Source organism: Myotis lucifugus, unplaced genomic scaffold (genome assembly GCF_000147115.1).
Source record: "Myotis lucifugus unplaced genomic scaffold, Myoluc2.0 scaffold_61, whole genome shotgun sequence".
NCBI classification, from domain to species: domain Eukaryota; kingdom Metazoa; phylum Chordata; class Mammalia; order Chiroptera; family Vespertilionidae; genus Myotis; species Myotis lucifugus.
In genome coordinates, this window is record NW_005871109.1 from 2,342,685 (window position 1) to 2,356,076 (window position 13,392).

General features: G+C 39.7%; 1 protein-coding gene across 1 annotated transcript in view; it reads right to left on the minus strand.

Annotated features, from left to right (window-relative positions):
• MICALCL (MICAL C-terminal like) overlaps positions 1–12,914 on the minus strand; it is a 44,725-nt gene extending 31,811 nt beyond the window's left edge. The window contains exons 1-2 of the mRNA XM_023754529.1: positions 12,780–12,914; positions 127–285 (exon numbers count right to left, since the gene is read on the minus strand). Of these exons, the coding sequence (XP_023610297.1) occupies positions 127–169 (43 nt within the window). The 5' untranslated portion in view covers positions 170–285; positions 12,780–12,914. The remainder of the gene's footprint in view (positions 1–126; positions 286–12,779) is intronic.
• Positions 12,915–13,392: the final 478 nt, after the last annotated feature.

Here is a 13,392-nt window from a genome sequence, read left to right on the forward strand (position 1 = left end):
TTGAAAATAAAGGTATTATGCAGAAATCAATTAATTCCTTAAGCACCATTTATACCGTGGGTTGCCTGAATGCGTTCAGAGATGAAATCTATTATTAAAATACTTGCCCGAAGTTAGCTGAGTTACCTAAATGCTTGTGTGTAAGGTTTGTTCTGCGGAGTAATTGCATGCAACGAAAGTCAGAGCCAGCCCTTAAACAAATCGCCTTTCTGCGGCTCACAGCATCTGGTACCCATTTTTACTACATGACATCTGCTCAGTGTAAAAGAGCTGGCGTCAGAATGTCTGGTCACAGAAAAAAAAAATCCCAAATGTAATCAGAAGCAAAAGGACTCTAAGCCGAAGGTTTTATCACATAGTCTCATGCAACATAAATATTTCATTAATTATGGCTAAACAAATGCCACTTCTATTTTCCTAACGTGCAGATATTATCACATCACCGAAGTGATGATTCAAATGCCAGGAAAGGCCTTGTAAGATAGGGAGGGCTCAGCAACGCAGGGCCCACGGGACAGCCGAAGTTGGGGGGGTGGGGTATGGCCAACTCCGAGCCAGAGGTAGATGGTTAGAGGCAGCCAGTGCCCGTGTCCACCAGAGTCTCTTTGGGACCTGGCTGGGAACCATGTGCGATCAAGTCTTCCAGGTGCCATGGGAGGCGTTTATTCTTCTCAGCAAGAACATCTGCCCCTCCACATCCACCGGAAGCAGAGTTCATGATTAATATCTGGATGGACACACTCTGGACACTGAATAGCAGGACCTGCTAGGACTCCGTGATAGGAAATGTACTAATTTTTACTCTGCCGTGGCAGCTTCCATCTGAATGGAAATATGGGCTGGGCAGAAAGAAAGGTGGAGAGGCAAACCCAAGCCGACTAAACATTCCCTCCAAACTGCCTTTTCCTCTACATAATGTTCAACTATCTACCCCGGCGGGAGCGGCCAAGTTTTAAAAAATAAAAATAAGTTTATCCTCCAGGAGCACATTTACATATGCTGTTATTCAAAGCAAAATAGTGCAGAACATGTATATAATAACACGGCCTCTCTGGGGAGGGAGTTAACTGCTCTCCACTTTCATTGGCCAGCTGGGAAAGCTCAGGTGAAGAGGACTTGGGAGCAGCGCAACAATGGGAGGAGGCAGTGGCAGTGGTGAGCTGAGATTGTTCCCCAGCCGCAGCCATAAATCACCCCTGGGTAATTCGGTCTGAGCGCGTGCGCCTGAGGAATTCTTTCACCTCCCTGCGTGCTGGGGGATCGGGATTTTCTAACTTGCAGATTTGAATTACAAGGTTAGAAATGATCAACGTGAAGAGTCTAACACAGTGCCTGGTTCACTGGAGGCACTTCGGTAAATGTTATTGGCATCGGCAATAGCTGCTGCTTCACCATTCATTGATCGAAATGAACAATACGGCAATATTAGTAAAACTGCCCGATTCGCCTTCACTTAGTGGAAAACGTATAGTAACCTAAGGATGCAACGTTTTCTAACTCTCGAAAACAAATTTAATATTCCCATTGAGTTTCATTTTGAAATCGAGGAGGAAATGTTCCCAAACAGAATGCATTTCTTAAACTTCTGGCAAAGTTACATCAAGTTATACAGGTGCCTCTGCATCTCTTCCCCTTTATGCTCTTCCTTCATAGAACCATCATTCTAGGCATTCACTTGTCATTTGCAGAGTTTCACTCTGGCTATAACGGGCAACTCATTCCGGGATTGATCCCCTACCATGAAGCCCTAGAAGTCAAAGTATATGAAGCAGTGTTTCCAGGTGCTGGACAGTGGGACGTGCAGAACTGCGATACAGGTGAGAACAGAAGCAAATGAGTTAAGCTCTAGATCACAAATGCTTCCTCTGCCCTGGGGCACTTTTTTTCCAGATCACAGCCCAGGTAGGAAGAACCTTAGCCAAGCACAGGTGATTCATTGGGTTGAAAAGACGGAGATGAGCGTTTGAGAGGGCTGGGCAGCTGGAATGTGTGAGGGAGAGTCCTGGAGAGGCGGGAGCTGTGCAGAAAAAGCTTCAGAGATAAGCACAGAGGGCCCTTTAGTGTGTTGCTTAATATGTAGATGCACAGAGAGAAACTGCATGAGGCTGGGCAAAAAGCCACTGGGGAGTTACAGGCTAAATAATATCGAAAGCTTTTGCAGGACTGGGAGATGTTCACGTCCCCCCACCCCCAGCCAGGGCCATTAGTAAAGGTTATTACAGATTCACCCGAAGACGCTTCAAAACAAGCCTTGGGAGAAATAAATTGATATGCAAGTGCTTTACTGCCTTTCCATACATTCTTTACTGCCTACTTAATATTCTTCAAATGAAGAAACAAAACCTAGACTCTCTGTGCACTGTCATAGTCACAAAATCTAGCAGCCTAATCCTAACCCTCACCCTCACCCTCACCCATCCTCATGCTTACAGCGCGTGGCACCCCATTCCACAGGGACCCTCCCTGACTGCACCCTCTGTAATTCTTCATCGGGCTATTCATTGGTAGCCTTTACTATATACTTTATAATAAACTGGTAAGGGTAAGTGTTTTTAAAAAAATATATTTTTATTGATTTCAGAGAGGAAGGGAGAGGGAGAGATGACATAGAAACATCAATGATGAGAGAGAATCATTGATTGGCTGCCTCTTGTAAGCCCCCTATTAAGGATCGAGCCTGCAAGCCAGACATGTGCTCTTGACCAGAATCAAACCTGGGACCCTTCAGTCTGTAGGTTGATGCCCTATCCACTGAGCCAAACCAGCCAGGGCAAGTATAAGTGTTTCTGAGTTCTGTGCCATTCCAGCAAACTATTTAACCAAAGGAGGGGGGTGTGGTGAGCCCCTGTTTATAACCAGTTGGTTAGAAATACAGTTGACAACCTCTAAGGATATTGAGCAAACACTACTAATACATTTGTAGAACAACACCCCCCAAGAACTAGAGAGTACACATTTTTCTTTTCTAGAGCCCATGGAACATTTACTAAGTTGGTGCTATGCCAAGCCATAAAGTAAGAATCAACAAAATTCAAAGGCCTGAAATCATACATAGTATGTATTCTGACAGCAGTGAGATTAAGCTAGGAATCAGTAATAGAAAATAACACCAGAAATTTTCAAAATGAGATCGCCAGACGGGAAAGTTCAGGTGAAGCAATGCTTTTCTAGCATCCTATAGATCAAAGAAGAACTAAAAGTAAATTTAAACTGATGATTAAAAATGGCATAACAAAAGAACTAGATGCAGCTAACACAGTGATTAGAATTAATCACTTGAGAATTAATGCTCTAAGTTCTATTTCAAGAAGCTAGAAAAAGAACTACCAATTGAGCTTAAAGAAACTAAAAGGGAAAAAAATCAAGAAGAGATTATGAAAGACAATATAAACAAAGCAGAAATAAAATGGAAAAATTTTGTTTCTTTAAAAAGACAAATAAAATTGATAACCACCTAAGAAGAATGGGTAAGAAAAAAGAGAAAGAAAACACAAGTGACCAATATTTGAAATAAAAGAATCCTACAGTAACTACTTTATGACAATAAATTTCAAAATTTAGATAAAATGGACAAATTTATTGAAAAACATTATTTACCAAAACTGACATAAGAAGGAAGACAATATGAGTAATTACACCTATTAGAGAAACCGAATCCGTACTTAGAAACCACCCTCCAAAAAATTCTAGGCTAGATGACTTCATTTATGTCCACATGTTTAAAGAAGAAATAATACCAATGTTAAAAAAGAAAAACTCCTTGAGAGAATAGAGAAAAACAGAACACTTCGCAACTTGTGTTATGAAGCTAGCCTAAGTTTGATTAAAGAACTTGACAAGATATTACAAGAAGGAAAAAATTCAGACCAATATCTCTCATGAGCATACGTGTAAAACTACAAAAAACAATTAGCAAATCTGACACAGTGATACATAAAGGATTATAAACGATGACCAAGTTGGGTTTACCCCAACAACTCAGTAATGATTTAACATTTCCAAATCTATATAAAAATGTAATCAATATAATTCAACATTATTGATTAAAGTAAAATAATATGATTATCTCAATAGAGGTAGAAAAAGCATTTGATTAAATTTATCATTACTATATATATAAAAAGCCAGCGTCACGACAGGAATGACCAGAGACCAGAACACCGCGAGGGGCTGGCCTCACCCCCCAGTGGGGACCCCTACCCCAGTGGGGTCATGGCTGGCCTGAAAACTGCCAACTGCCTGTGGCCCCTTGCCCAGGCCAGCCCCGCCCCCCAGAGGGGACCCCCACCCCAATGGGGCGTGGCAAAACACACTCGCTCCCAGCTGACCTCTCAGTTCCTTCCCCCCTGTCTGGCACCGATCACCCGATGGTGAAAAGGGAACCAGGGGTGGGTGGCGGCAGGGGGCAGGGCTGGCTGTGGGCAGCCAAGGAATATGGCCCTGATCACAGGCCAGGCCTAGGGATCATATCCGTGCATGAATTTCATGCGCTGGGCCTCTAGTTCATAATAAAAGCTCATAGTAAGCTAGGTTAAAGTGAAACATAATTCTATCAAAAGGAAAAGTTGTGTTTAATACATTTAATAGAAAACATTTTATACTGCTTCAGTTTTTAAATTTAAATTCATTAGCCCTGGGTGGGTGGCTCTGTTGGTTGGAGCATTGTCCCATACACCAAAAAAGATTGTGGGTTTGATTCCTGGTTGGGCACATACCTAGGTTACGGGTTTGATTCCTGGTCAGGATGCGAATGAGAGGCAACCATTTGATATTTCTCACATCAAAGTTTTTTTCCTCTCTCTCTCAAATCAATAAACATGTTCTCAGGTGAGGATAAAAACAAGCAAATGAGAGCACACAAAATACACAGAGTTCTGGTTTCCTGCTGGAGGGGATATACATAGGTACAGCCATTGGAAAATAATCTGACAGTGTCTTCTACAGCAAACCACACATGCCTACTCCATGACCTACTAATTCCTCTCCCAGGTAGATACAGGGCAGGCAAAAGTAGGTTTACAGTTGTGAGTATGCAAAACACAGAGTTGATTCTTGTATTATTATCTTCCATGAGAACAACAGTAACCCTACTTTTGCCCATCCCTGTACTAACAAAGCTTCTGTCTTTGAACAAACTTTAGCCAAGCTCCTCTGAGCGCCTTTCTTGACTCAACCTTCACCTTGGCTTATAAAAACTACAGACCCTCAATATAAATTATTTAGCCCACTCACTCCTTCCTACATTAAAAGACTTAAACACTGACATAGTTTCTGACAGCTCAAGGCTGCATCCCTAGGATGAGCCCAGCCCTGCTGAAAGTACTTGAGAAAACTCAAGGCTGACAAAAGAATTTACTGTTCTAGCCAACACCTTTGGACAGGCCCCTGGCGACCCACCCTTTCTTAGCGTTTACTAAAAAGGGCTTATGCTTGAAAATCCTCGCTCTGTCCCTTTGAGATAATATATGTCTCCTACCACTCAGGAGTGTCTTTCTCAAGAACCTGAAAGCCATTCCTTTAAAATGCAATCATCAGGAAGCATAGGGCCTCTGTCTCCCGGTCTCTGTGGGAGGACAGAATCCCAACTTCAGTAATAAGCAGCTAACAGACACAGCTGGCACAGTCAGCATTTATACTGACCCACCCTTTGTAACTTTTTTAACTTCCCTGACTCTGCTGAGTCCCTGCTTGGCCCCTCTCCCTACTCCCTCATTCTTCCTATAAAAAACCATGCCTTCTCTGTAAAAATCAAAGCTGAGCCCAGCCGGTGTGGCTCAGTGGCTGAGCATCGACCCATGAACCATGAGATCACCAGTTCGTTTTCCGGTCAGGGCACATGCTCGGGGGTTGCAGCTTGATCCCTGGTGGGGGGCATGCAGGAGGCAGCCAATCCATGTTTCTCTCTCATTGATGCTTCATTCTCTCTCTTCCTCTCTTTTTCTCTCTTTGAAATCAATAAAAACATATATTTAAAAAATAATAATGAAATAAAATCCTCCTTTAAAAAAAATCAAAGCTGAGTTCAGTTCATGCTAGACTCTCTTCCCATTGCAATAGTATATTACTAATTAACATCTGCCCTACTACTTTAACTAGTATCTGGCTTTGTTTATCTTTGACAATAGCTCACAGAAAGGATATGTATGAGGGCTCAAAGCTGTATTACTCGAAATAAAAAGAAGTGAAAAGAGCCTAATTAAGTACCCACCAACAGAATGCACAAATAAATTGTGGCATATTCATACAAGAAAATAAAAACGTAGCAATGGAAAAGAATGAACCACTGCTTTATATAACTATATGGATAAATCACACACACACACACACACGACGCATACACATAATGTTTAATGAAAGAAGTCATGTACAAAAGAGTGGATACTTGTCTTAGTTTTCTAGTGTTGCAGAAGCAATAAACACACTATTAGCAGCTTACAATAGCACCCATTTATTATTGCACAGTTGTGCAGGTCACAAGCGCAGGCACAGCTCAACGGGGTCATCTGTCAACCTCTCACAGCGCTGCAATCAGGTGTCTGCTGGGCTGGCTTCTCCTCTGCAGCTCAGGGTTCTCTTCCAGCTCCTTCCGGCTGTTACAGGATTCAGCTCCTCCTGGTGCAGCACACAGACCCTGCTTTCTTGCTGGCTGTCAGCTGGAGGTCGGGCTGAGCTCCTGGAGGCCTCCCGTTCACATGACAGTTTACTTCTGTGAAGCCAGCAGGATCATGTCTTTCTCACGCTTTGAACATCTGACTTCAGGAATGGTTCCGTCCTTGTTAACAGCTCGCCAGATTAGGTTAGGCCTACCCACAGTAATCTCCCTTTTGATTAGCTCAAATTCAATTGGTTTGGAACTCCTATTACATTTGCAAAATCCCATAACCTAATCATGGGAGTGAAATCTATCAGATTTACATTCCCATCATACTCAAGAGGACAAGGTTATACTGGGCAAGTCCACCAGGGTGGGAAGAATTTTGCCTAACACTGACTGATTCGATTTTTATCAAGTCAAAAAACTATGGAAGTGATCTGCGGTCATATAAGTCAGATGGTAAGTGCTTTTGTTTGGTGGCATCTGTATTTGGGAAGAAGCATGAGTAAGGATTCTGAGTGCTGGCAATATTCTGTATCTTGATCTCTGAGGTGATTACACAAATGTACACTTTGTAAAAATTCATCATTTGTGTACGTAATATTTGTGTACTTTATTGTATGTATGTTATACTGCAGTAAAAAAGTTTATGCAAAAATAAAAAAGGGAGATTCTCAGCATGCCTTCTTTTAATTATACACAAGATTAATAATTAGCATTAAAATTGTTTGTATAGAATAGGCACTGGTAAGTACTTGAAATCAGTTTATATCCTTAAATCATTTAAATACTCTGAGTTTATGTATAACTAGAGGCCCGGTACACGAAATTTGTGCATTCGGTGGGCTCCCTCAGCCCGGCCTGCACCATCTTGCAGTCCGGGAACCCTCGGGGGGATGTCCCACGGGGAGCGGGCCTAAGCCATCAGTTGGATATCCTTAGCGCTGCTGTGGAGGCGGGAGAGGCTCCCACAACCGCCGCTGCACTTACCAGCCGTGAGCCCAGCTTCTGGCTGAGCAGCGCTCCCCCTATGGGAGCACACTGACCACCAGGGGGCAGCTTCTGAATCGAGCGTCTGCCTCCTGGTGGTCAGTGCACGTCATAGCAACTAGCCATTCCGCCGTTCGGTCGATTTGCATATTAGCCTTCTATTATATAGGATATGAATAGAAGGTTGTGTTGTAAAAATACAAAAAATTAAATTTCAGCTGGCTCTTAGTCAAGGGATCATAATTCAAGGTACTTCAATTTGAATGACTTTTGATAGTTTCTCCCTTTCTATTTGAGTACTATTTTTTCTCTCCATTGCATGGAAGTATACAAGTTAAATGTGAAGAGAGCCAAGTCTGTGTGTGTGTTGGTCAAGGGTGGAGAAAAAGAAGGAAACTAATGAGTTTAATCTAATAGGGTAGATAAAATCTTATTATTACTATGTTACTGACCTAAAATCATCTGAGAGAAACACAAAGATTTCTTATGAGATGGACCCAGGCACCATTTCTAGAGTTGGTCAACCTTAGGTTAATTCCATTCTCTATATTCCCATTCTGTTCCAAGCCAAAAAAATGACACGATTTCCTGGTGAATATAAACAAATGTGGCTGTCCATAACTAAATCAGGAAAACACATTTACCCCAACTTATTATAATCAGCATATACAGAAATTATAGAGCAGCAGTTCTCAACCTGTGGGTCGCGACCCCTTTGGGGGTCGAACGATCCTTTCACAGGGGTCGCCTAAGACCATCGGAAAACACATATATAATTACATATTGTTTTTGTGATTAATCACTATGCTTTAATTATGTACAATTTGTAACAATGAAAATACATCCTGCATATCAGATATTTACATTACGATTCATAACAGTAGCAAAATTATAGTTATGAAGTAGCAACGAAAATAATTTTATGGTTGGGGGTCACCACAACATGAGGAACAGCATTAGGAAGGTTGAGAACCACTGTTATAGAGTTATGAACTAAAGGCTAATCTTACCTATGAATTTGATGCAAAATCTTAAAATATTAGGAAACTGAACAAAAAATATATTAAAATAATAAAACATCATGACTAAGTGATATTTATTTCAGCAATTTAATGTATTATATAAATCATAGTAATTCAACTAAAAAGAACAAATTTACACAATCATTTCAAAAGGTACTAAAATAATATTTGCTAAAATTCAACATCCATTTGAGATGAAAACTAGAGTTGACCCTGTTAGAGGCACCTACCACCTACCTATGCTGTGGAAATTTGGCACATAACTTAAGTAGGTCCTCCAAATTTTTGAATTCCCATTCACCAGTTGACTCTTGAACAACACAGGTTTGAACTGCTTGGGTCAATTAACAAAAAATCTTCATATAAGTGAACCTATGCAGTTCAAACATTATTCAAGGGTCAACTGTACTTTTAATAAAATATGATTAGTTGGTTATTTCCTTGAATTGATTAAATATATCTGGGTCAATCCAGGAGCCAGCATAATGCTTAAATGGGAAAACATTATTTTCATTAATGAGATGCCTTCTCATTAAAGTTAGGAATGTAATAAGGAAACCATTACCACTATTTTTAAAAAAATATGTTTTTATTCATTTCAGAGAAAGGGAGAGGGAGATAGAAACATCAATGGTGAGAGAGAATCATCAATTGGCTGCCTCCTATAAGCCCCCTACTGGGGATCGAGCCCACAACCCGGGCATGTGTCCTGACTGGGAATTGAACTGTGACCTCCTGGTTCATGGGACCATGCTCAACCACTGAGCAACACTGGCTGGGCCATTATCACAATTTTTATTTAATATTGTTTCTGGAGATTCTGGGAACCAAAGAAACTAAGGAAACAATAAATTAGAGGTACAGAACTTCTAAAACAAGCAGTAAAATTATCATTATTTGCACATGCTATGATTGTATATTTTGGGGAGGACCCAGAACTCACTGTAAGATTTCTACAAGCAAAGATAATTCAGTAAAATGGATAGGTACAAAACTATACAGAAATCAACAACTTTCATATACACAACCAAGAGTAGCAAAATAAAATGGAAATATCTTATTTACAATAGCAACAAAAACTAAACATCTAATATCTAAATATGTAATAATAAACTTAACAATAAATATCCAAAAGCTATTTGACATAAAGTTCAGAATGTCCCTGAGAATCACAATAAAAGATATGAACAAATAAAAAAAGTCAATTCATATCATAAGGTTGTAAATTCTTTCAAGTTAGTTTGTAAACTTAACTCAATCCATACAAGTACTTGTAGGATTTTTTTGGTGGAAAAGATAGACAAACTGATGCTAAATTCATATAGAATACAGAACAAGCAAGAAGAGCCAGACAATGTTTAAAAGAGAAGATCAATAATGGAATACTCTTTCTACCTGATAGCATAATACACAGATATATATATACACATTAAATTAATTAAAACAGTGTGGTACTGACACATAACAGACAACTCAATAAAATATAATAAATAGCATGGAAATCAGTCCAAGTACAGGGATTTGATATATGATAAAGATGTCAACTCACAGAAGAGAGGAAAAAGATGAATTATTCACTAAATTATTTTAAGATAACCAGGGAGACATATAAAAAAATAAGGTTGGATCTTTGTCTCATATTTTACTGGTATACTAGGAAGAAAATATAAATATTTAAATGTAAAAAAATTTAAAAACAAGAGACTAAAAGAAACTGTAAGAAAATTCCTCTGTAAACTTGGATGAAGCTTTTTCTGAACTATTATATATAGCCCAGAAGCCAGAAAGTGAGAAATTGCTTACAACTACTAGATAAAAATAAAAATTTTATATGACAAAACCACCATAAACAAAGTTAAACACTAACAAGAAACTGGGAAAACTATTTATCATTCAAAAGGCTAAATTTTCTATCTACCAGAGTCCCTACATATCCTTAAGAAAAATACCAACAACCCAACAGACAACTAGATAAAGAACAGAAACAATAGTTCACAGAAAAGGAAATATAAATGACTATGAAAAGATGCTCAATTAGATTGGTAAAGATTTAAAAAAAAAGGGGGGTGGGGGATTGGGTAATAACCCGTTTAGTGCCAGTATAGAAACAGCACTCTCACACTCCAACACCCCTTTGATGGAGGACAATTGGGCAAGATCAAAATTCTCAATTCACATGTCCTTGTTCCAACATTTCCATTTCTAGGAATTTATCCTGCAGATAAACTCACGCATGTGCCAAATGACCTAAGTTCTTAATTATTGTGCACTGTTTGCAATAGCAAAAGTCTTGAAGTGACTTAAACTCTCCATCATGGGGGACTGGCTCCATCAGTTATGGTGCATGTGCACACCGGAATACCGTGTAGCTATAAAACAAAGCTCTTTATGTACTAATATGGAATGACCTCCACAATAAAACCAAAAGTATAAAAAAAGTGTGTCCAATATGCCAGTATGCTACTATTTGTGGGGGAAAAGAATATAATATGTACATTTGCTTGTGTGTTTATAAATTCTACCTGAAAGGAAGCCCAAGAGCCTGATAATAACATCTGCCACCAGTGGTAGGATCTCATGGCTCCAGGACAGGGAAGGGAGAAAGGACATTCTGTGCCTGCTATTTTGAGCCATGTGGATTTTGTGTATTATCTACACAGAAATGCACAACACATTAAAGTTTATGATGGGATAAAAGGGCGCAGTTATATTTCAGTCTGTCCATGCTTACATCTGAGCTTGGCTGAAAATGAACTCTCTTGTTAATCTACAGGGTGTCTCAAAAAATGTGCACACACTTTAATAGCTGCTAGCTCAATTTTGAAAATGAAATGCCTTTATAATTATTCAAAGTGCATTTTGGGGGGGACACTCTATATATAGCTTTTTGACTAAGGCATCTCACAGAGAAATAATTTTTTGCTTGAAAACCTAAGTTCCCAAATAAGAGTTAAATAAGAAAATAAAACATCAAAAAAATAAAGAAAAACAAAGTTGCTCAACAACAGGAATAGTAGAATCAGTTTGTTTAAAGCAATCAAACAAATATCAACAACAAAAACCGAAACCATGTGAATGTTTAAACTGTCTCAAAGATATATACCAAAACTTTGTTGAGGAGGAGGGGATGAGAGAATACATTACTGTTTTTGTTTTAAAGCTATTTCTATATTGTTGAATTAATCAGATTATTTAATGTATTAATTAATTTTATAATTTGAAAAATTATAAATAGATTTAAATCTAAAAAGCCTAAGGTTCAATCGGTAACCAAATATAAATAAACATGTTTAAGCTAGTAATAAGAAGAAATACAAGTTTAAAAGGCACCATTAAGAAAAAACTTTTTTCAGTTAGAGTTTACATTCAATAGTATTTTGAAGCACCATTTTTAGACCAGTAAAATAGCAATATTTAAAATATGTAATACTCGATGCAGAGTGTGGTGAAAAGGTACTTTCATACATTAGTGGGGGAATATAAATTGGTACCTTTCCCATGTTTTAATTGAAATTTACAATCCACAGTTGTAAGAAATAACACAGAGAGATCCCATGCATCCTTTACCCATAGGTCCTCTTTTTAAAGAGCAATTTGTCAGTGTAAGTGGAGAATCTTAAAAGTATTCACATTTTCATCCAAAAATCCCATTTCTTGGAACCCATCCTAAAAAAGTAATTCAAAGGAAAGAAAAAGCTATATGCATAAAAATGTCCACCCAAGACCATATATAAAATATAAATATGTTCATATATATAATTTATACATACATATATAAGTTAAACCATAAAGAATCAGTTCATTAAATAACATAACCACTAGATAGAATATTTTATAGCCATTAAATCACATTTATGTAGACGGTGAGGCAATTGGCTTAATACCTATAATATAATGTTTAATTTAAAAAGGCACAAAATTTTATGTCCAACTTAGTAAAAAATATGCATAGATGGACAATAAGGGGAACTTGGTGGATTTCTGGTTAACTCTCTCTTCAAAACTTCCTATAACGTAATTTCAAATCTAATTGTTTCATATTTTTTCAAATTCCAGTTTCCTACTTTTGTCAGACTTTAATTTGAGGAGCAAGACGAGGTAAAAGATGCTGTTTATGAACCCAACAATGTTAACTAACTGCCCGCCATGAGCTGTGGACGTGTGTCACTTACTTGCATCTGGCTCTGGAGGAGGCGGGGCCCTCTGCCCCAGCCGCGCGCTGTCCACAGGCTGCACCTTCCCCTTGGGGATGCTAAAGAGGTCACGGAAGTCCTTTCTTTGCCTGGATTCTTGGAGAGAACCCTCAGAAGATTTGTCTCTGAGTCTGAGGGAGGAAAAGAGTGCGATTTTCCTCTTTGGAGTCCTAGAAGCATCCGGAAAGGTCTCTTGCAAACTCACTTTCTCCAGGAGTTTGGGGACATCTTCCATCTTGCTGCAGGGTGGGGGCGCCAATCCAGGAAACATCTTGGAGGGCCGGTTGGGCAAACTGTGGGTGCGGAGGGCAGGGTCGGGAAGGCCAGGGGTGGAGGGCTGGGCAGCCCTGGCAGGCGGGGTGCCCAGGGAGAAGAAGGCCGAGGCCCTGCTGGCCATGTCTCTCCCAGGGGACTGCTGGTCCCAGTCTTTATTGCCGCTGGGTTTCCGAAGGCTGAAGGAGCGCGTGCAGGCTTGTGGCTGGCTGGTGGGCAAAGCCCTGGATTCTGGCTTGGCCCAGGCCTTCCTCCCGCCTTCGGAGTTGGAGAGGAGGGGCTCCAGGAGGGACCTTCGGAGGGCATTGGCAATGAGTCT